This window comes from Colius striatus, chromosome W (genome assembly GCF_028858725.1).
Source record: "Colius striatus isolate bColStr4 chromosome W, bColStr4.1.hap1, whole genome shotgun sequence".
Classification (NCBI taxonomy): domain Eukaryota; kingdom Metazoa; phylum Chordata; class Aves; order Coliiformes; family Coliidae; genus Colius; species Colius striatus.
This window is the reverse complement of record NC_084789.1, coordinates 40594817-40617770: the sequence shown is the minus strand read 5'-3', so window position 1 is coordinate 40617770 and position 22954 is coordinate 40594817. Positions and strand designations below refer to the sequence as shown.

The 22954-nt window shown below is 53.4% G+C and overlaps 1 protein-coding gene across 1 annotated transcript; it reads left to right on the top strand.

The window, feature by feature from the left end:
* The first annotated feature begins 543 nt into the window (after positions 1-543).
* On the top strand, positions 544-20588 carry LOC104559480 (WAS/WASL-interacting protein family member 2-like). Its single transcript, XM_062016760.1, is given in 11 exon segments — positions 544-624; positions 1262-1380; positions 1465-1563; positions 13899-13999; positions 14510-14642; positions 14811-14930; positions 15392-15648; positions 15650-16037; positions 17322-17525; positions 17643-17744; positions 19256-20588. Coding segments are annotated over 8 exon segments (1284 nt in total). The 5' UTR covers positions 544-624; positions 1262-1380; positions 1465-1563; positions 13899-13960; the 3' UTR covers positions 19297-20588.
* The last annotated feature ends 2366 nt before the right edge of the window (positions 20589-22954 follow it).

Below are 22954 nucleotides of genomic sequence, written 5' to 3'. Positions count from 1 at the left end.
AGCGCGGGGAGGGGAGGAAGCCCCAGTAAAAGGCTGTCCCGGCGCTCGGCTCCTGCTGTAATGCTAGGGAATGACATTGTAGGTGTCACGCCGGGGGCACCGGCGGTCACAGCCGGTCCCCCCCCCGGTTCCCAGGAGGAAGGAGGAGATCTCGACCTTCTCAAGGTGGCGGCGGGCGACCTTTCCAATATGGCAGCTCACAGGGCGTCACCTGACCTTCCCAACATGGCCGCGGCCGGGGTTCCGTCCGCCCTTCTCAACGTAGCTGACGGGTGGGCGGACCTGGCAGTAGTAGCTGTGCTCGTCCGCGGCATCTCCGGCCTACAGCGGCGGCTCGGTGAGTGAGAAATCATTTTCCGGCGTTGCCGCGTTCTCCTCTCGCTCCTCTGGGCGCCCGCGAAGCCAGGTGCTCGCTCCGCTTGAGTGACCTTTCCAAGATGGCAGCCACAGAGCCTCTACGGCCTCGCGACCTTCCCAGCATGGCGCCGCGGCCCAGCCTACATTCGGTGCGAGGCATGGCGCAGGCGCATGGTGAGGTGGCCGCCGCCATTTTGCTTGTCGGCGGCTGGAGGCCGGACGGTGTCTTGTGGCCGCGTTTCCGGGTGTGGCGGGAAGAGGTAGCGGGTGAGCGCGGGGCACCGGCATGGGGGCTGAGGGGGACGGGGTTGCGGCCCGCGGGGTTTCCTTGTGGGAGACGGTGGTTCGGGATGGGCGTGTGAGGTATGGTGGGGGCTGTGTGGGGCCCCTGAGGAGTCCAGGAGCGGCCATGGGGTGCGCGGGGAGCGGGGGGTCGGGGAGAGCTGCGGAAGAAGAAAGGTTTTCACCGAGGGGGCTGTCAGCCCCTGTCCTAGGCTGCCCAGGGAGGTGGGGGAATCTCCATCCCTGGAGCTATTGCAAAGCCGTGGAGCTGAGGGCCATGGGTTAGTGGTGGGCTGGGCATTGTGAGGGCGGGGGTGGACTCTATGAGTTTAAAGGGCTTTTCCAACCAAAACGATTCCATGATTCTATAGCCCTGTTGGGATGCAGGGAGGATTGGGCTGGCTGTGGACGCGTTAGGGATTGTAGGGGGACTGGCGTGGCCGTAGGTGCGCTGGGCCCTGCGATGGCCGCAGTGACCGTTCCCGCAGGGACGCTGTGGAGGAGTTTCCCGGAGGAATGTCTGTGCTGGGGGGGAGTTGGCAGAGGAAGCTGTTGACGGCGGGAGGGGTCCGCGGGGATTCTAGGAGAACTTCCCCTGCTTCTGTTTCTCCCCATCTCATAGGAAGGTGCTTTTTCCTCAACCCCTCCCCCGGGGAGCAGAGTGGGCTCTGTGTCTGGGCAGCTACTGCGGGAGGTTTGAGTGACCAGTTGTGCTGTCCTGGAGGGGGTGATAGTCCCAAGGTAAGGCCAGGCCCAGGATCTCTAAGCAGCGTTGCAGCCTGAGCACTCCTCTGGACCTTGACATTGTCAAACTGACCTGAGCAGCCTCTGTCTATGAAATACCCGGACGTGGAGCAGCATATGGCCATGCAGTGAAATGCTGCGTGTTCTACTGCAGAGGCTGGACTCTCCCTTCTGCTCCAGGTAAATGTGGTGGCTCTGTGCTCCCTCCGCCGGCCCTCTTCCCCCATGACAGCCCCTGCCCTGCACTGCCCAGGCATCATCCCGGCCTTGAGAACACAGTTCCTCCCGCAGGTTTACGCTCTGGACCCATCAGAGCCCTGTCTGTAGGCAAACAAAACAAGTAGCTGATTGTTTTCTGCTTTTCCTTTGGGACAGAGGGAGAGTAGCAGTGTTGTGGTATGAGCAGTTGCAGCCTTTCCCCCCACAAAGACTCAGCAGAATTGATGCAGCTTGTGTCTGTCCTTGAGTGCCTATCTGGTCCCAATGAGAAGCTCTTGCCCACCCTGACTCTCTGTTCTCAGGACTTCCCATGCACCTTGATGCCCTTAGGAGGGCTGCAGATGGGTTCATGCTGTGGGGTACCTGTGCCGAAGGGGGATGAGCCCAGCAGGTGGGCTGTGCCCCTGAGCTTCTGTGTCTGGATATCGAGCTGTCCCTCCTCAGGCTCTGCTCCCATTGAATCATAGAATGATAGGGGTTGGAAGGGACCTCTAGAGATCATCTAGTCCAACCCCCCTGCAGAAGCAGGTTCACCTAGATCAGGTCACATAGGAGACAGTGTCAAAAACCTTGCTGAAGTCAAGGTAGATGACATCCGCTGCTCTAGCCAGCTGATTATGCACTCATAGAAGGATATCAGGTAGGTCAAACAGGATTTCCCCTTGGTGAAGCCATGTTGACTCCCCCTGGCAATCATCTTTTCCTTCATATGTTCAGTGATAACATTCAGGATGAGTTGTTCCCTCACCTTTCCAGGGATGGAGATGATGCTGACCGGCCTGTAGTTTCCTGGGCTGTCTTTTCTGCCCTTTTTGAAGACTGGAGTGACATTGGCCTTTCTCCAGTCCTCAGGCACCTCACTTGTCCTTCATGATTGTTCAAAAATGCTGGAGAGAGGCTTAGCAATCACATCAGCCAGCTCCCTCAGCACTCTAGGATGCATCCCATCAGGACCCATTGACTTAAGAGCCTTAAGCTTGGCCAACAAGTCTTTAACCTCTTCCTCTTCCACCCAGGGCAAGTCCTCTGCTATCCTGGCCATCCTGTTATCCTTGCTGGACTGGGCTTCCCTAGGGCCAGCCTTGGCCATAAAGACTGAAGCAAAGAAGGCATTCAGTACTTCAGCCTTCTCTGCATCCTCAGACACCAGGGCACCCTCAGTGTTTAGCAGTGGGCCCACACTCCCCCTCGCCATCCTTCTGCTGGTGATGTACTTGAAAAATGCCTTATTACTGTCCTTAACATCCCTGGCTAAATTTAATTCTAGAAGGGCTCTAGCCTTCTTAGTTGCACCTCTGCATGCCCTGGCAATGTTTCTATACTCTTCCCAAAAAAAAAAGTTTTGGTCTGGACATTGTTCCTCCTTGGCACACGAGCACACCGCTGCCTGCTTCACCTCTCACAGGGCACCACTTGCTGGTCTCGGGCCAACTGGGATCTGAGTGACACCCTGAAACACACCAAACCCACTCAGCATTGCTGAAGGGGGAGCATTGCCATGAGCAAGTGCTGCCCTGCTGTATGAAAGCCCCCAGATTATTGTACAGAATTACATCATCTCAGTTTTGCTTTTACATCCTGCTGATCTTCAGACTTTGCCTGTTTTCCACTCTCATGCTGCTGCTTTTCACACTCGCAACAGGGCATTCTGTAATATTACCTCATTGGCCCACAATCAGTCTCAAACTCTGAAGGTCTGTTTACATTTTTTGCCAATTACCAGTTCTTTTTTCCCACAGGGGGGTTTACCTCAAGTCCCTAATCCAGCTACCCCTCTGTGATGAGCAGAGGCCCAGGCTATGTTCCTCCTGCACCTACTTGGATTTGAGCAGTCTTTCCGGGGCCTGTGGAGTGGAATGCAGAGGGAGGAGATGCCAACTGCCTCCCAATCCTCAACTGACAGGCAGATATGGGACATTGAACTGATCTGCTGTACATTTCCCCACTCTAGTGGTCTGGGGAACACTGTCCTCACCTTGTCCAGTGGGAAGGCAGCAGCAAGGGGCTGGTGCAGCAGCATCCTTGAGCCAGGTGGAGGCAGAGGTTTGACATGAGAAGTCATTTTGGTGAATGTGGTCTGGGCTGAGTGGGGGCTCTGGGCCAGGTGCTGCTGTCCCAATTAGGCCTTGGTTCACCTTTGGCAGACTTGGCTCTGGGCAAGTGTCCGCCTGGGTTGCTCTGGCCTGGCCTGATCTCTGATATGGAGTGTCACTGTACTGAGCTGCCACAGAGACTGATCTGCCCTGCTGCTGTCTCCAGCACCAAAGGAGTCAGCAGGGTTTGCAGATGAGGTGTGAATCCATCCGGCTCCAACAGGGCAGAGCTACCTGTTGAACACATCCTCTGCTTTTCTCACCTCACTGCCTGCCTTCCTTCCTGCCTGTCTCAGCTTACCATGTCTGTCATGTCCTCAAGGGATTTTGGCACCACTGTTTTGGCTGAGGCCCCCCCAGGCGTGACATCCTCTCCTGTGGTGGTGGTGGTACAGCGGCTCTCCTGCTTGCTGCAGTGCAGGAATGCAAAAGGCAGAGGCTGCTTTGGGGCTGGGAGAGAACAGACCCTTCTTTGTGCTGTGGGGGACGAGGGAGGGTTTGGCTTCATCTTACTGGAAACAATTGGGGCCTGTTGGCCATGGCATTGCCAAGCTGGTACCATCTGGAGCATGTGGTGCCTGGCAGTGAGACGTGAGCATGGCACAAAGGGCAGCACTGCTGACTGGTGCCACTTTTCCCAGGGAACTGGCTCTCTGGGAGTTTTTGCCACTAAAAGCAGGTCTAAATGCAGACATGAGAGGCTGCAAAGCTTTAGACCCTGACAGGGAAGTCACCACGCTGAGTGTCACTTGGCCACAGTTGGGCGTTCTGCTCTTGCTGAAGGTATTACCCCCAAGGTGACACACACTGCTCCTCCCTCTCTGCCAGTGCCAGAGGGAGTGCCAGTGCAGTTGAACTGAGCTGCCTGGGGAGTGAACAGTTAGGTTTTGCCATTTTCCATTCTCCCACCAAACCACTCCTGCTTTGGCTTGGATTTTACTTGCGTTGGTAAAAACAGTTAGGCCTTTAATGGGTACTGTTGATCTCAACGGCCGGTCTTCCATTTGAAATTTAACAGAAAACAATTTATGGGATGGATAATGATTATTTATAGTCCCCGGATATGACAATAAGGCCCACTGTAATTCATCTGACTGTTGCAGTGCCCAGTTCAAGAATTAATCTGTGAGAGGAACAAAAATGACGTCTGCCTCAATCCAGCAGAAGTTTTCTGGCCTTAACTATTATTTTCGCAATTGCCTCTAGTCTCATGGTGATTGTTTTTTGCAAATTATATGGCAAAAATATCCACTCCAGGATCCTCAATGGGTCTTTCGCTACTGAATCCCATTGCATCAAGACTGCCTGCATCAAGACATGCTGGTTTTGACTTATCACAGCAATGTTAATTGACAAGTCAGGATCATATCGGTGACTGTAGTTATTGACTATTTTGTTTCCTATTTTTTCTATTGCTTGTATTTGCTGCTGGGACAGTTTTCGTGCACTGTCAGCCTCTACTGAGCCTTTTAACAAAGGCATTAGTGGTGCAAGATCCTCATTCGTGATACCACATATGGTTCGTACCCATTGGATATCACCTATTAGCTTTTGAACGTCTGTTAAATTAGCAATATCTGTTTTAATTGCCACCTTCTGAGGATAAATGCGCGCATCGGTGATAATATTACCTAAATATTTCCAAGAGGCGTGCATTTGTACCTTCTCTGGCGCGATCACCAACCCGGAGATGCTCAACTGTCGCTTCACTTCTTGTAGAATGCGATGCTGGTCCAGGTCTTTTCCTGCAATCAAGATATCATCCATATAATGGTAAAATAAGACACGAGGGTATTTTTTGCGCAGAGGTGCCAGCGCCCAGGCAACATTTGTTTGACAAATAGTTGGCAAGTTCTTCATTCCCTGAGGTAAAACTGTCCATTGATACCGTTTTGCCAGCTCTTGTTTGTTAATAGATGGTACTGTAAAAGCAAACTTCTCACTGTCATCCTCATGTAGAGGAATTGTGAAAAAACAGTCCTTTAGGTCAGTCACCAATAGGGGTCATTCTTTTGGAATCATTGCAGGAGAGGGTAATCCTGGCTGTAAAGTACCCATGTCCTGCATCACTGCATTAACAGATCTTAAATCATGTAACAGCCTCCATTTCCCTGATTTTTTTAGGGACAGTAAATATTGGTGTATTATATGGACTAGTGAATGGCTTAATATGACCTTTTTTTTCTAATTGTTCATTTACTAACTCATGAATCTGGGCAAGCTTTTCTTTGCTTAGCAGTCGTTAACCAATCCAAACTGGTTTATCTGTCAGCCAGGTTAACTTCAGGATTGGTCGCCCATCAATGGCCGCCACTAAAAATTTTCATTTGATGAATGAAAGCCCGTTTGGCTTAAGGCATCTCTACCTAAAAGCCAAACTGGGTCTAATTGTACACACCTATTTTCTTCATCCTGTATCCATACTGAAATCAGGTCTCTGCTAATTTTTGTCATCTGTGTGCCTCCTACTCCGACAACAGGGATGTCTAAATTCTTTAAAGGCCAGCTTTTCAGCCAGTAGGATAACGGAACAACAGTTACATCTGCTCCCGTATCCAGTAACATATTGTACCCAAACATTTGTTCACCATTTGGATGTTGGAATACAACCGTCTGAGTGGGCTTTGCCTGTGAAAATGGCATAGCAAGTCTTACCTCAGGTACTCCTGTGGATCCAAAACCACCATCTTGATGCTCATGACCACCTGTAAATGTAACTTTAGCCCTGAAAGGAACTAATTGAGCTATTTTAGTTCCTTTAGGTATATAAACTGGTGGCTGCCAAAGTTTAACCATTATTCCAATGTTTCCTTGATAATCTGCATCAATAACACCAGGGAGCACGAAAATACCCTGTCGAGAGGCCGATGACCATCCTAAAAGCAGAGCACTTAAACCATAGCTAAGGGGTTCATTAGCACTGGATGAGATAACTGTTATATCCATATTGTGGATGGTTACCTCTACTAGTTTCCACATCCACTCCTGTGCTTCCTGCAGTGACTGATCTGAGGCCATCCAGGCAGCTGCTGGAGATGAAGAGTGTTTTTGTGTCATTGCGCTCACCCTTTTTGCACTCCTTAATCTATTTCCCTTAGGCATTTGTGGTAGTTTGACCCTGGCTGGATGCCAGGTGCCCACCACACCGCTCTATCCCCCACCTCCTCAGCAAGCCAGGGAAGGGGAGAAAATAAGATGGGAGTCCCATGGGTTGAGATAAAAGCAGTTTAATAAAGAAACAGCAAAGCCGTGCGTGCGGGAAGCAAAGCAAAAGCAGATAAAGCTGTTACTCTCTACTTCCCATCAGCAGCGATGTCCGGCCACCTCCCGAGAAGCAGGGCTTAGGTATGCGTAGCGGTTGCTTTTGGAAGGCCAGAAATGAATCTTGCCTTCCCTTCCTGCTCCTCTTCCCCCAGTTTATATTACTGAGTTGACATCATATGGTATGGAATATCTCCTTGGTCAGCCTGAGTCAGCTGTTCCCTCCCAAGATTGTGCTCACCCACAGCTATTGGTGAAGGTGGGGGAAGGAATGCTGGAGGGACAGCCCTGATGCTGTGCGAGCACTAGTCATAATATTGATATCAACAGTAAGCACAGCACTGCAAGAGCTGCTGTGGAAAACCACTACCATCCCAGACCCACTACAGCGTTACATGTCTGGGTACTTGAGAGTGGCACTCAGTGGCTCTATGTCCAAATTTGCCACATTTGTGACAATTGCCATGAAATCTGCCCTTGGACCCTGATGGTCTGATTGAGCTGTTTGTCTGTACCAATGGTCTGGATCAACATTGTTTTTTCACGTCTCATTTTTCCACAATTGAAGCATTTTGGCCTCCAATTTCCTTTGTCCTGTCGAACTAATGGTTGCAATGCCGTTGCCATAGCTTCAGCTAGATGTGCCAATGATCCTACTCGAGAGCAGGCTTCTATCATGTTGACCAAAGTTGTCATCCACAGGAGAGCCTGCAGGATCTTTTTGCAATCATGGTTAGTGTTAGCAACTGCCAAGTGTAATCCCATTTCTGCTTTTACTTCGGCCAACATATTTGGTATACGATCCAGAGCTGCTCTTAGACAGTCTAAAAAGGTCATAAAAGGTTCATTGGGCTTCTCTATAATGGTTGTGTATGAGGGAACTGGCACCCCCATGTCAGGGACGATCTTAAACGCTTGATGAGCCAGTGTCTGTGTTGTAAAATGGATTCATGCAATCGGGCTTGTACCTGAGGATCAGCAAATGGTCCTTTTCCTAACATCATATCAGCTGTGATGACTCATCGCAGATCTCCCTGCTGTAAGTCCATATTTTCTACTGTTGCCACATCGACTCTTTTTTCCCATTCAGACTCCCATAGTAATACCTGAGTGGGCTTCAGGAAAGTTTCTGCTAGCTTCCGGCAGTCAAATGAGGTCATTAATCCACTGTCGAAAATATGATCTAATAAGGTTTGAAGGTATGGGTTGGTCAAGCCATATTGCATCACAGCTTTCTGGCCTTCCCTTACCAACTTCCAATCCAAAGGTGCCCATTGTCGTTTTGCACGATTATTATGTGCTACTATTACTGGAAAGGCTTGCGGAATGAATTCTCCTTCAATTCCCGCATTGCATATGAGGCCTCTCCATTTCTTAGCCAGATCATAGTCATCTGGCCGGGGGTCTCTGAGCACCTGTGGGGGTGAAACTTTAATCTCTGGTTTAGTTAACTCATTAAGCCGTTTCAACAGTTGATTAGCTGTTGCTTTTGGCTTTTCTATCAGTTCCTCCAAGTTGGTCAAAGTCCGTTTCGGATTTTCTCCGTTCCTTATTAATTCTTCCTGTAACAATTGTCTTTGTTGATCTTCCCCTTTCACTAGATGTTGGGGGTGATGATGGAAGAAGAATACACTCAGGGGTTGATGAGTTCAGGGGCAATGGCAGATCTGTAGTATCATGGGCAAAGCGTAATTTTCATTCTCTGGCAGGTACTCCTTCAGGCATGGCAGCAGGATGGTGAAGGGTGGGTGGGAGGGGAGGAGAAACAATGCGTACATTCAGCTCCTGGGACAGTGACCTAGGGGGTTCTGGGGGGAGGGTGGGCTCACATCCACACTTTCCTCCTCAGGAGGTGGAGCCAAGGGTACTATGACATTATCACCTCCAAAGAACCTCTTCTATGGCACTATAAAGTCACCACCTCCAAAGAACCTCTTAGTGTCTACTGGAAACGCAGACAGCATAGCATTTTCCGCATTCACAGTAGCAGCCATAGCCCACTCAGCTTGTAGCTGTTGTAGAAGGGATAATACCAGTTTACACAGGCCAATAGCATAATTCAACATGTCTCCTAGATTTTCCCAATGTCACACTTCATATACTTCCTGTGGGGAGGCGAAGAAACCTACATCCTGTCCCCATCTTACAAATCTTAACAAAAATCTCTCTTTCATAGTTGAATCCTTTCTCAGCAAGGATACACTGGAGAGTGTTAATAGGGTTTTCTTCTTTGTTTATCACCTTTTCCATTATACCGGTTTAGTTGGCTCACTTGCCTTTTCAGACAGGAATCCAGGCAATTTTCTGCCGAGAGGTCTTAACCCAACAAATTTGGTTGATTATGTCGGGGTCACCAAATGTTGTAGCAGTGCAAGAAATATTCATTCAAAGATGTAGAGAAGCTAGGTAATGCACATGCAGAGACATACACAAGCAACATAATACAACCAACAGAGTTGACTCAAAGCCACCCTTCCTTTGCTAGCTACTTCCTTATATGCTGCTTCTGCCCATGTGATCACCCAGGGCCCAATTGATTAACTCACAGCAGCTGTTTCTGATAACTGGAAGTAGCTTGCCAGCTGCATTAACTTGTCCCTACCATCTTTATTCAAGCTGGCTGGTCCAAGTCATATTTGTACCTACACTATGTGCTGAAATGAAATGACCTATTTCTTGGGAATTCAGCTCCAGTTTATCTTCAAGCTGCTTTAGCTTAAACTATTCTGACTCTTCTAGGTCAGAGCCTTTATCTGAATGTGGATTTCAGTGCAGCACTAGTTTTAAGGGCATGTTAGATATGGGGAGATAATGACTCATGGTTTTCTTTGTAGAAATAGCCCTCTCCTCCATGACTGTGCTTAGGGGAGTCATTTTTGCTGTGGGATTTTCCTTGGCTGACACAGGGCTTACGTGGAGGGCAGCAGGGCAAAGGGGGAGACCTGAGCAGCATGTGTCCATTTGCAGACGTGTTGCTGACTTGTCTTCTGGCAGCTGACCAGGCCCTGTCTGTCCATCTGCATGTGATAAGGCAGTGTGTCCCCATCACGGGACTGTCTGAAGGGGCTTTTGTGACCCCAAATGCCATCGAGATGCAGAGCTAGGTGGGAAGCATCACCCTATGAAAAAACAACTGGCTGAGAGTATAAGGGGGAGGTGATAGGGATGTTTCTGTTCCTATGGGTCAGGAGCAGAGATGACAGCCCACAGCGCTGGCACTGCTCCTGTGCTGGCTCAGGCCTGTGACATGAGATCCAGGCACGAGTCTTGTTACCTGGCACGTTACTTAGCTGTATCTCTGCTAATTACCTCCAGTTGTTGGTGTTCAAACAAGGCCAGGGCACTCCAGCTTGTCCCCTCCTGCCAGTCACACCAAGGTGCCATCACACCATGCCCTCGACATCATGCTCTGCCCTGGCAGCAGCAGCTCATGCCAGCCAGGCCTGGAACCATCTTGCCATCTTGGCTGAGAAGGAGCATGGTGGAAAAGTGCTCCTGTTGAAACATGTCCTCGCAGTGCCAGCAGGTCCCAGATGAGCACATTATGAGCCACCTCTGATCTTTGGTGGGAAAGGTACCAACCAAATGGCTTTGACAGGCTTTGTTCCAGTCCGGGGCGTCTGTCATGGTTTTGCCCAGCCAGCAATGAAGCACCACAACAATCTCTTGTTCGGTGCCCCACATCCACCCCCACCCTCCTTAGGATGGCGGAGGCCCCACGAAATGGGAGGAAAAAGATAACCAAGGATGTGGATTAAGACAAGGGCAGGGAGGGCTCACTGCCAATTACAGTTCCGGGCAAAACAGACTCCAGTACTCGATTTAGAGAGGAAAGTTTATTCTACTGCCTACAAGAAACAGAACAGAATAAAAAGCAAAAAGAGAGCAGAATGATGAGAAAATTACAACCAGCACTTTAAGATCTCCCTCCTCCATCCCTCCTTTCTTCCTGAGCCCAGCTCACTGCTCCCAATATCTCTACCTCTTCCCCCCTCAATGGCTCAAGGGGGCAGGGAATGGGGGATGTGGTCAGTCTCTCACAGATGGGCTCTGCCGCTTCTCTCTTCTCAGAGGATGACTCCCCTGCTCCAACACGGGGTCCCTCTCACAGGACACAGTCCTTAATTAACTCCTCTGGTGTGGGTTGTTCCCAGCAGCTACAGCTTCTGCTAATACAGGATCCCTCACATGGGACACGGCCTCCTCTGGCCATAGTCACTGCCCCTGATGGGGGATCTTTAACAAAATGCAAACAACTCTCAGCTTCACCAGTCCTCCACAGGATGCAGGGGAGTCTCTGCTCTAGCACACCTCCTCCTCTCTTTCCTCACTGACCTTGGGGTCTGCATGGTTGCTTCTCTCTCAACTCCTTGCACCACCACCATCCGGAAAAGAAGGAAGGACAGAACAAGGATCAGGAAGGACTCTCCTCTTCTGGCTTCTTCTTCTTAAAAAGTGATCGTGGAGGCATCTAATTGGCTCAGCCCCAACAGTGGGTCTGGCTCAGAGCTAGAGAGAGTTTCGAGCAACTTCTTACAGGAGCCATCTTTACAGCCCCTTCCCCGTTACCAGAAATGGCTCCATGTCAAACCATGACAGTGTCCTGGCTTGGAAGGAGAAAACACTGGATGTTGGCTTTTCTGTTTGAGGCCTCCAGCTTGGTCCAGATCAAGGTAGCACTGCATGTGTGGGGGGAAAGCAGGAGTGAGGTGGCTGACCCATCATGACAGATGAGAACCTGCTGAGTCATGACAGGTTCCCCAGCTCCACAGATGTGTGTCAGGTGCCACCAGAGAGCTGGAGATCTCAAGTGACTTATAAAATGCCAGAAGATGGAGGGAAGGATGTCTTCCCAATGAGGCTGCCCGTAGCTGAGGAGTTTCTGACTTAGTAGAAGAGCTACTTTTAATTAAAAGGCAGTTTGCTTCTTTATTCTCCTGATGTACAGAGAGATGGTGGTTTGCTGGAGGGCAGAGGAGCCACTGGCATCACAGCAATGCTGCTCATCCATTTTTCCTGTTCTCACACCTCTGCTGTGACAGAGAGTGGCAATGTCTGCCACGTGAGGACCAACCTAGTCTTAGCCTGGCCTCCATGTACCATGTCATTGGTTAAATTGTAGCTTATCTAGTAAAGGGTGAGTCTGGATTTTAGTACCTGGTAAAAAACATTTCAAAGATCGTGGGCAGCTGGATTTCAGTACCTGGGTTGTAAAGAGACTTTCACTGTCGTGGTGGATGTATCTCTGGCCTCTCTGGTTGTGTGCCCTGGAGGTCAGGGATTGGGAGTTGGAAGCTTCAACTGTGCAACTCTCTTGTTCTTACCTCACATTGGTATTGTAATACCCTTTAATAGTTAAGGAATGAGTTTTCCTGGGGGAAAGACATCCGTGGCCCAGAGAGGGACATTTATCCTCTGCCTCTCAGTCAGCCTCGAGTACCCGAAACTCCCGGTGTGGCGAGTGAGGCCTCCAGTCACCACATTCCTATTCCCTGAGCCGGTGCTGCCGGGATGGCCCTACCTGCACACTGCTCAGAGCTGCTCAGAGGCATGAGCTTGCCAGGGACCTGTCCTGTGACCTCCTGGTGATTCAGACTCCTCTTCCTGTCCCCACTTCCTCTGTGCTCGCTCTGGGATGCTGACCGGAGCTGCTGGGCTCGTGCAAAGCACTGGGAGCCTTTTTGGGTAAGCCATGGGGTGGGATGAATTCATTGTGGGCTTGTGATGAAATGAAGCGTAACCAGACTGATGTTGGGAAAGCATGTTTTGTTGCCTGCTGGGATAGCTTCAAGGGAGCTTTGGGGTTGTAGAAATGGAGTGAGGCTCAGGCAGCCTTCAGAGTGTTGGGAGATTGTTGATGTAGGATCTGAATGGTTGGGAAAATCTGCTTTATGTGTCGGGGCTGTTCGGGGACAGGTGCGTCTCTGCTTGTAGGTGCCCCAGGACAGCCCTGTGCTGTGTCCTCTGCTCGGTGATCTGTCTGGCAGATTTAATGGTGCTGGTGACTGGAGGGACCCGCTGGGCTGCATGCTGGGGCTGACCATGCTGCCTGTGCCTTTGTCACACTTCCACATGAGGAGCCTCCAGCTGTAGATAAAGGAGCTGGCTTGGTGGCATGGGATGAGCTTGGCTGGGTTTTCTCTGCTGAGCAAGGTGGTCGTGTGAAAAATGTCCTGGGTTTCAGCTGCAGGCTCTGCCCTGGCTTGGGAGCTCTGGTTTGGGGTGAGGGGTTGTGCTGGCTTCCACAGCTATGACCTGCTGCTCTGGTGTGTTGGGAGAACATCTGGTTCTGGGCTCCCCAGCTCAAGAGGGACAGGGAACTTCTAGAGAGAGTCCAGCGCAGGACCACCAGGATGATCAGGGGACTGGAGCATCTCTCTGATGAGGAAAGGCTGCGGGAATTGGGGTTGTTTAGCCTGGAGAACAGAAGGTTGAGGGGGATGTCTCATTAACACTTAAAAGTATTTAAAAGGTGAATGTCAAGAGGATGGGACTGCACTTTTTTCTGTTGTCTCCAGTGACAGAACAAGGAGTAATGGACATAAGCTGGAACACAAAAAGTTCCACTTAAACATAAGGAAAAACTTCTTTACTGTTGAGGTGAAGGAGCCCTGACACAGGCTGCCCAGGGAGGGTGTGAAGTCTCCTTCTTGGGAGGTTTCCAAACCCACCTGGACGTGTTCCTGTGCTCCCTGATCTAGGTGGACTTGCTTCAACAGAGGGGAGTGGACTAGATGATCCCTAAAGGTCCCTTCCAACTCCTACCATTCTGTAAGAACCAGGAGGCCCTTTGAGCTAGCTAGGAGAGAACAGCCCCAACTTCTGCACTTCGTGGAGAGCTCCAGGCACAGGGCACTAGTTTACTAGCCTGGGGCCATGTTTCTGTGTGGCCACTTCACTGGCTTTCTCCTCAGTCCCTAGCCACTTCCTCCTTTCCTGCAGGCATGAGTGACCAGGCTTGTCCCCAGCACTGAGCAGCCAGAGCCACCAGGAGCTGGGCCAGGATGCCGATCCCTCCTCCACTGCCTCCTACATTCAGTCAGGTAGGACTCTGGTGACCTGGTTGATTATAGGGTGGGGAGGTGGCCTGTCTCCACATGGTGCTACTTGCCAGAGGCCCCTGTGTTTTCTCTGGACCTTCTCATGTCCAGCCTCCAAGAGCCTCAAGCGCTCCATGGACTGTGCTTCAGTTTCCCTTGCAGCAGAGCACATGGAAGGGGTGACATGTGGCTTTTCTTTGCGTTAGTGTCAGAACAGAAATTCCACGACAGCTTGGGAGGGGAGGGCAGGGGATCTTGCACATGGCTGTAACTGAGCTGGGATGTGGGTTGCAGGATCAAGGTCTCAACCTCACTCTATAGAATAGCAGTGTTACCTCCTGGGGCAGCCGCATCGCTCCGTCTGGAAGGGAGCCCCTGGAGAAGGCTGTCTGCTGGCAGGGCTGGGGGTGCTTGGGTGCTCTGTGTGGGAGGAGCAGGAAGCGGAGAGTGGGGCTCTGTGGACCAGGGTCTTCGTGTGCACAGGCAAACTGCTGAGCTGCTTCTCGTCTGCAGGTGAATACAGAGCTGCCTAAACTGAGCCGAGAGGAGCAGCGAGGCCGCGGGGCCCTCCTGCAGGACATCTGTAAAGGGACCAAGCTAAAGAAAGTGACACAGGTCAATGACCGGAGCGCCCCCATCCTCGAGAGTGAGTATGAGCCCAGTCTGTGTGTCCCCCCCACCCCGGGAGGCTCTCATCCCCATGCTGGGTGCTGCTGTGCACTTCAGAACAGCTCTTGGGCTCTCACCCATCTGTTTTCTGGCAGCTGCTCGTTGGAGGAGCTGATAACACCAGGCTTAACCTCTCTCCTTCCAGAGCCCAAGGGCAGTGATGGGGGCAGTTATGGCTCGAGCTCGGCTGCGATCCAGCTGAAGGGCAGCCTCTTCCAGGGTGGTGTGCCCAAGCTCAGGCCCATGGGAGCCAAGGACAACTCTGGTAATGGCCATCTGACCATATTTCACCTGCGGGTTCCCCGGGGAGGTCCTTGAGCAGGAGGGAGTTGAGGATCTTGCCATGTTTGCCTGAGGATTTCAGCTAGTTAGAGGCAGAGACCCCAAACCAACACCTTCAGTGAGAGAAGCTTGCCTTTTCTCCCTGCCACACTGTCTCGCCACACAAACCTCCTCAGAGGGCCTGGGAGTCACGTGTCTCGCTGAACATTTCTCTGTGCTGTTTTCTGTGGCAACCTGCCTTCCAGCAAGCCAGAGAGCGAATAGCAGCGGTGAGAGAGGAGCTATGTGTGGCTGAGCACGGTGCCAGCTCCCTGCCCATGCCAGACAGCGTTCCCCTCAGTCTGGCTGCCCTCAGCCAAGCAGGCAGGCTGCCCTGTGCAGGCTTGGGGACACAGCTCTGCACCCTGCCTGGCCACTCACTCTCTTGCTTTTCCTTCCCTGCAGACAGCTCCTGTAAGCAAACCCTGCAAGTCCCTGGCTCCAGGGCAGCCACTCCAAGGCCCCCAGTGCTGACCAGCAACAACCGACCTCAAGATGATGCAAACAGCAGCCACGGCTCCCCGCCGGAGCTGCCGCGCACGCAGAGGCCATCACTGCCTGATCTGTCCCGGCCCAATGCCGCTGGCAGCATGGGCATGAAGCACAGCTCATCTGCCCTGCTGCCACCACCGCCGGGCCGCCGTGTCACAGCACCCCCTGCCGCCCCCCCCCCCCCCCGGCCCCAAGGGCTCCTCCTACAACCGGGAGAAGTCTCTACCCCCCGGACAGCGGCTGCTCGGTAGCAGCAGGGACGGATCCCCTGCCCCACCACTCATCAAACCCCCTCTCTCCCCAGTCAATCTGCGAACAGGGTCAGGGGCTCAAGGTCAATCTCTCACCCCTCCACTGCCCCCTTATCGACAGCCCCCTGGTGTCCCCAATGGCCCTTCCAGCCCCATCAATGAGTCTGCCCCGGAGCTGCCACAGAGACACAACTCCTTGCACAGGAAGATGCGGGGTCTGGCTCCGCCACCGCCCACTTCAGCCTCCCCGTCTCTCCAGAGCAGTCGTCCCCCTCCACCTGCCCGAGACCCTCCCAACCGGGGAGCAGGTAAGAACCACTTCCTCTGCTGGGCCCAGCTCCTTTGTGCTGTGGTGGGTCAGGATGTGGCTGTCCGCCTATAGGGACTGGCAAGGAGATGCCAGGGGAAGTCAACACCAAGGCTTCTGCACATGGCAGTTGGCGTAGAGATTGAGCCAGGGGAGGTAGCTGGGCTGTCACCTTCCATATCCATCCCTGGTCCTGCCCTCTGGTTATCCAGCTCCTTTCAGGCCTGATGTTGGTGGTGGGTTGTGGCTGGGCAGCTCCTGCCTGTAAGCTTGGTGTGTCCTGGGGACAGGGAGGTGAGAACATGATGGAACCAGAGCCATGTACGTTGCAACTGCTCCCCTAACCTGAAATGTCACTGGGATGGTGACAAAAAGCTGTGGCAGAGCAGGGAGAAACCTTTCCCTCAGCCCTCAGAAACTGTCCTGCCCCTGTCTGGGCTGTTTTCAGCACTGCGTGGTTCAGAGCGCAGCTGGTGCTAAAGGCTCTGTTGCCACTGGTGCAGGGGTTTTGGTGTTGAGTACCTTTTGAAAGGGTCACTCGGTGAAAAGCTCTCACTGTCACTGCCATGCACACATCTAGGTGTGAGTGTGTCCCTGCTGCCAGGAGCAGCAACGGCTTCACCCAGTGCCCCCTCCCCTGTGCTCCTGGGCTCCGTGTCCAGACTGCAGCTCCCACCTGGGCCCCTGCCAAGCCACTCTGTCCTTCCAGCCCTGCCAGAATTCCTCCTTTGACTTAAGGCTGGGGATTTGCTCTCTTTAGTTCTGTGTGTAATTAGCCTAATGAGAGGCATGAACTGCCACTGTGGGAGGCTGGGCAGGAGTGAGAGGTGGGTTGGAGGGGCCATGGGCTTGTCACCACCTTAGTGGCAGCACAGATGTGGTTTCCCAGTCCTGGCAGGCAGCATCTTGAGGTGCTGTCCTCAAACCCTCGTGTCTGCGGGCTTGTAGCTGCTTCTCAGATCCCCTCTCATACAGAGGGTGACCCCGGGGCTGGCTGTGGGATGGTGGGGTGGGTGGTGAGCTGTGGGGGAGTGGGCTGGCAGGTCCCCTCCACTGCAGCTGATGAGAGGAATGCAGATGTCAGGAGTGAGCAGGAAATCTGTGGGTGAGTGTAGGAGCATCCTTGGACTGTCTGCTGGAGGGTCTGTCTCGGCACCCAGCCTGGAATGATGCCTCAGAGTGTGTCCTTGGCCCCGCTGCTGCAGGGAGGGTTTGCCCTAGGGCCGCTGCACCTTGACAGGCCATAGGGGGCTGAACTGGCACTGACCCCGCTCTCCCTTTGCAGCCCCACTGCCCCTTCTGCTGATGCTGCGAAACAGGGGGCGTGATGCCCCCCCACCCCCGCCCCCCTACAGACTGCATGGCTCGGCCGAGCTCCCAAGCCGGGGGAAGCCGCCGCTGCCACCCACAAGGATGCCAGCCGGGCTGCCGCCGCCACCCGTGCACAATGGGCACCGCGACCCCATATCCACTGTCAGAGCATTCCTGGGTACGTGGGGCTGCAGGGGACTGGAGCTGAAACTGGGGGGAGCCCTGCTGTGGGGCCAAGCCCTTCAGCTCATCCAGAGCCACCTCCTGACTGGCCCGTTTTCCTCCTCCTCTGCAGATGACTTTGAATCCAAATACTCCTTTCATCCTGTTGAAGACTTCCCAGCCCCAGAAGAATATAAATGCTTCCAGAGAATCTACCCCAGCAAAACTAACAGAGGTAAGAGAGGAGGAGGAGGAGAAGGAGGAGGAGGTGGCCTGTCTCCCTTCCTGTGGCTGTCCACTGTCCTGTGTGTCCTGCTCAGGGTGGATCATGCTGGGGCTGGTGAGCCACCCCAAGCCCTGGACTCGGTGAGGTGCTGAGGAACACAGTGGTGGCAGCGTGAGGTCAGGGGTTGGACTTGATGATCTTAAAGGTATTTTCCAAACAAAATGATTCTGTCATTCTACGTCTTGCCCATGTCTGTGCAGCAGTGTTGCCCTGGGGCCTGCACACGCCCCAAGCTGTTCTTGCAGGGTAGGACCCCTGAGGATTTGGGCTGTGAGGACGTCTCCTCTGACCTGTCCCCTCTTTTATCTGCTGAGACCATGTGGAGAAACACCACAGGGCTTGTTCCTGCCCAGTTAAGGGCCTTCAGTACTGAGTGTGTTCCCCACCTGCAGGGTAATTGTGGCAAACTTCGGAAGTAAAGCAAACCAGAACTTCACTTTTACACCATAATTATACGATTGGAATTGGGAATGTATTTTATATACAGCCTCAATCAGGATAAAAATATAGATTTTCTGTTTAAGGAGGCAATGGGTTATAGGAACGTTTACTACACAATACTGTAGCTACTACTTATTAATTGAATTAACAGTTCAAAGCTAGCTTAATGATCCCTTATTTCATGGAGAATGATGTTCCTCACCCATATTAATGACAGTGGGTGATTCTCTTTCTCTCAGCTCCAGAGGGTACCCTCGAAGGGTGTCCCTGCTCAAGGGAGGAATTTCCAGACACACTCTAAGGAAGAGTATGTAGGAACCCCCTACCCCACAGCAATGGGACTTGGCTTTTATAGAATAAAGTGATGAACTGTCAGTCATCTGTTGCTGAATTTCCAGCTCAGCAGAGCTGGCAGAAACCTCTGGTTTCTAGCAGCAGTGTTACCTTGGACATGTCTGTCTCGCAGCCCACTGTAACTCCCCAGTTGTTCTTGGAGATATCAGTCAGGCTGGTCTGTGCTAGCCTGAAGCTTATGAATTCAGCTTGTATCTTTTCATTAGGCACAGCATGCTGCTCCAGTTTGGCTACCAAATGACCCCAGCAGCTGGCCCCATGGCTGACACTGGCATGGGGCAGGAGCTTGAGGGGGCAGAGAGCCCATTGGTGGGGCCATGGCACAGCACAGAGAGCTGCTGCTGCATGTCAGTTCTGCGGCTCCCGGAGGAGACTCCAGGGAGAATGGGATGCTCATTTATTTTTAGAGCCAAATGAATGTTTAATGTGGATTTGAAAAGCCCTGAGCTCTCCATGGCATGCTGCAGTGGCTGGTTCCAAGTCATAAATCCCAGGCTCCAGATCTCTATGAAGAGGGAAGAAGGGGGGGGGGGGGCAGCTGGCATGGAGAAGGGAAAGCAGCCATGGTAGATCCTGCTCTGTTCTCCTCTGAGCTGGTGCTGGTGCCTGTGGCATGAGGCATGCCATGCCAGCCACCACTCTCAATGGGCTTTCTTGTCTCGCAGCTACACGTGGGGCCCCCCCTCTGCCTCCCATCCCCAGGTGAAAGTGGGCTGCAAAGGTGGATTGTTGCTGAGCAGAGATGGACCTCCTTCCCCTTCCTCAGGCGCACCCCCACCACCTCCCTGCTCCCCAGGATCCTGCATGAGAACCTCCCGGCGGCTCTGGTTTCCCCAGCTGTGCCAGGACGGGCCGACACTGCCAGCCCAGCTCTCTCCTCCAGCCCACCTTCATCTATGCATCTCCCCCGGGACTCAGTGACCTCGTTGGCAAACCTGGACGGGACATTTCCTCCTCCCTTGTCGCAGATCCTGGGTTGGGCTGGGACCCAGCCACCAGGACTTTGGGGCAGAGGTTGGGCCTGTCAGCAGCTCGATGCCCCATTCCTTGGGGCTGGGGCAGAGTGAGGGCCCAGAGAGGAGCTGGGGTAGGGCAGGAGATGGACATGCTGCTGTGTGCTCACCGGCTGTGCCAGCACCACAGCAGAGGAGCCGGGACCCCTGGGAGCTTTGTTATCCCAGAACAGCCCATTGTTTTTTTTGCACGGGAGCCACTGGAGGGGAGAGGAGTGAGCTGGGGACCATCTTGAGGGACCCTAATGGGGCTGAGGGAATGACCCCTCCTCCCATAGGGGCACATCCCTTCTGCACCCCAGCAGCATCGTACTCAAAACCCCCCCTCAGTCACTGGGTTTTTGCCATGCTGGGATAAGGAGGCTTTTAACACTGAATGACCGAACTCTAGCTTTTTCCCAGGAAGACACTGACTATCCATGGAGGAAACTAGGGGTGACATTAGGGGGGGAGGAGGCGTGTGGGGAGGGCCCTGAGCCTCCAGCCCCTTCCCCTAGGGGAAGCTGCCATTTTGTCTTACAACCTTCCCTGTCTGATGGTTGTGGCTGGGCTGCATTCTCTGTATTTACTCTCAGTGCAAGGTGGGGAGGGGGTGATTTGGACATTAACTGTAGTTACTGATTGGTTTTGTGTTGTAGAAAGCTTGGGCTGGCTGCAGGTAGGCTGAACCCTCCTCTCTAACCCCTTTGGGGTTTGTTTGGGTTTTTTGGCTTGGTGTTGTTTATTTGCAAAACAAAGGGTGAGGGGGGCTTGGGTGGGGGGCCGATTCTCTAGAGGATAAGTTCCTTCTTCCCCCCCTCCCCCTCCCCCCCCTGCCGCACACACACACCCCGGTGCTGCCATTTGGTTTAAAAGAGATTAGACCAAAAAGGTTCTCCCCCTGTGCTGGCAGCCCCTCCTGGGGCACAAGGGGCCATTTGAAGAGGGAACAGAATAAAACCGGAGGAGCTTGAAATTACATTTAGATAAAAGTTATAAAGATCCACGACTCTTGGTGTCTGAGGAAAGGCGGGGGCTGAGATTGTGGAGAGGCTCAGTGCTTCTCCTATGGATCCCTCCGCTCATTTTGGGGGGTGGTGATGGCTGTGGGGAATGGGGTCGGGGTGTGGCTGGTACTGGGAGCACGGGGGAGGTGAGACATGGGGGCACGGCGAGCGGCTGGCGGGGGGGGGAAGCAGTTCTGGGAGCACGGGAAGGTCCCGGCACCGCCCCGGCAGACTACACTTCCCGGCGGCCCCCGCGTGCCCTCGCCGATTGGCTGCTCCTTCGGGCGGTGGCATTTGGCGCGGAACGTTGCGATTGGCGGCGGCGGCTGGCGTCGCAGCCAGTGAGGTGATGGGGACGCGGTCCGGCTTGGTGGTGGGAAGCGCAGAGTCAGAGCTGAGTTGGCGCAAAGACTTGGTGGTGGTAGAGGTAGGGAGGGAGGGATTCGTGGCGGGAAGGAGCTCGGGGGGATATGGGGGGCTTCGGGGAGTCAGGTCTATGCCAGTGGGAGGGTAGTGGGAGCGGAGGTATGGGACGGGGATGGGAGTGAGCGCAGGGAGTGGTGGGCAGGAGGCGAGGGCGGCCAGGAGTCGCGGGACCGTGGATCTCCTTGCCCGACCAGTGTCCCCTCTCTCTCTGTAGTCCACCGCCATGGCTAGCAGCAGCCCGCAGCGCCAGCCCATCATCGACTTCCCCTGCAGGAGAAGCTCCTGCTATCTCGCTGTCCGCCCCCAGTCCACAGCACAACCCAAAGTGCTGCCCCTGAGCCTCTGCAAGCACCTGAGTTGCCCCTTCCTCTAGGACCTCCCGGGAAAAGTGGGGTGGAGGGCACCCATTTCCCAGAAGCTGCTGTGGGGCTGGGAGCTCCCCCTGGTAGGGCTGGGGCAGGCAGAGAGAGGAACCCAGCCCCATCCTGTCCTATCTCTTGTACAGCTGCGTTTCTGGCTTCCCCCAGTTTCAGGGGGAAACTGCTCCGGGGGGGCTGAAGTGCAAAGTCTCCCCCCAGGGAGAGTGATGCCTTGTTGCAAATAGCTTCTTGCTTGCACACGAGAGCACCAAGATTGGGCCCATGCACTTGGCTGCTGCCCTGACTCATCCTCTCTGCAGGTGATGATAACCTCTGCAACATCCCCTGTGCCCAGCCCTGCTCCCCACCTAAACATAACAAAGAGAGCTAGAGGCATCACTTGTTTTTTGGGGACTGCCCCCTCAAGAAGCCCAGTAGTCCAGAGTTGTGGTGGGGAAGGGGGGCAGAAGAACCCCTAGAGCTCAAGGCTCAGGGGGCAGCCTTCCTGCCCCCAGCTCCTCAGGCAGGAAGGTGAGTGTGGTTGGGGAAGGGGAACGGGGTCTTGTTGGTGCCACAGTGTTGTGGTTTGGCCCAGCTAGCACAGCAGCACCACGACAGTCTCTTGCTCAGTGCCCCCATTCACCCCCACCCTTGTTAGGATGGCAGAGGCCCCAGCACAATGGGAGGAAAAAGATAAGCAAGATTGTTGTGGATTAAGAAAAGGGCAGGGAGGGCTCACTGACAATTACAGTTCTGGGCAAAACAGACTCCAGTACTCGACTTAGAGAGGAAAGTAGGAAAGTTTATTCTATGAGAAACAGAATGGAATAAAAGCAAAAAGGGAATAGGATGATGAGAAAATTACAACCAGCACTTTAAGATCTCCCTCCCCCATCCCTCCTTTCTTCCCGGGCCCAGCTCACTGCTCCCGATATCTCTACCTCCTCCCCCCTCAACGGCTCAGGGGGGCAGGGAGTGGGGGATGTGGTCAGTCTCTCACAGATGGGCTCTGCCACTTCTCTCTTCTCAGATGAGGAGGACTCCTGGCATCCTTCCCCTGCTCCAATACTACAGGGTCCCTCCTCCAGGACACAGTCCTTAACAAGTTTCTCTGGTGTGAGTTGTTCCCAGCAGCTGCGGCTTCTGCTGATACAGGGTCCCTCACACGGGATGCAGTCCTTGGTGAATATCTCTGGCTTGGATTCTTCACCACGGCTGCAGTTTCTGCAGTTACAGGGTCCCTCTCTCGGAACAAGGCCTCTTCTGGGCATAAGTTTAATGAGCTTCTTTGTCGTGGATTCCTCCCCAGAGTTACAGCTGTGGATAAAGGGTCCCTTCCTCGGGACACGGCCTGCTCCGGCCATAGTTTTAAAGAAGAAAATCACTGTCCCTGGCTCGGGGTCTGCAGTGAAGTGGTTGGGTCCCCCCCACCGGACACGGCCTCCTCCGGCCATAGTCACTGTCCCTGGCTCAGCGCCTTTAATGAAGTGAATCGCTGCCCCTGGTCTGGGGCCAGCTTTAGCAAACTGAGTCTCTACTGCTGATGCGGGATCTTTAAAGAAATGCAAATAAATCTCAGC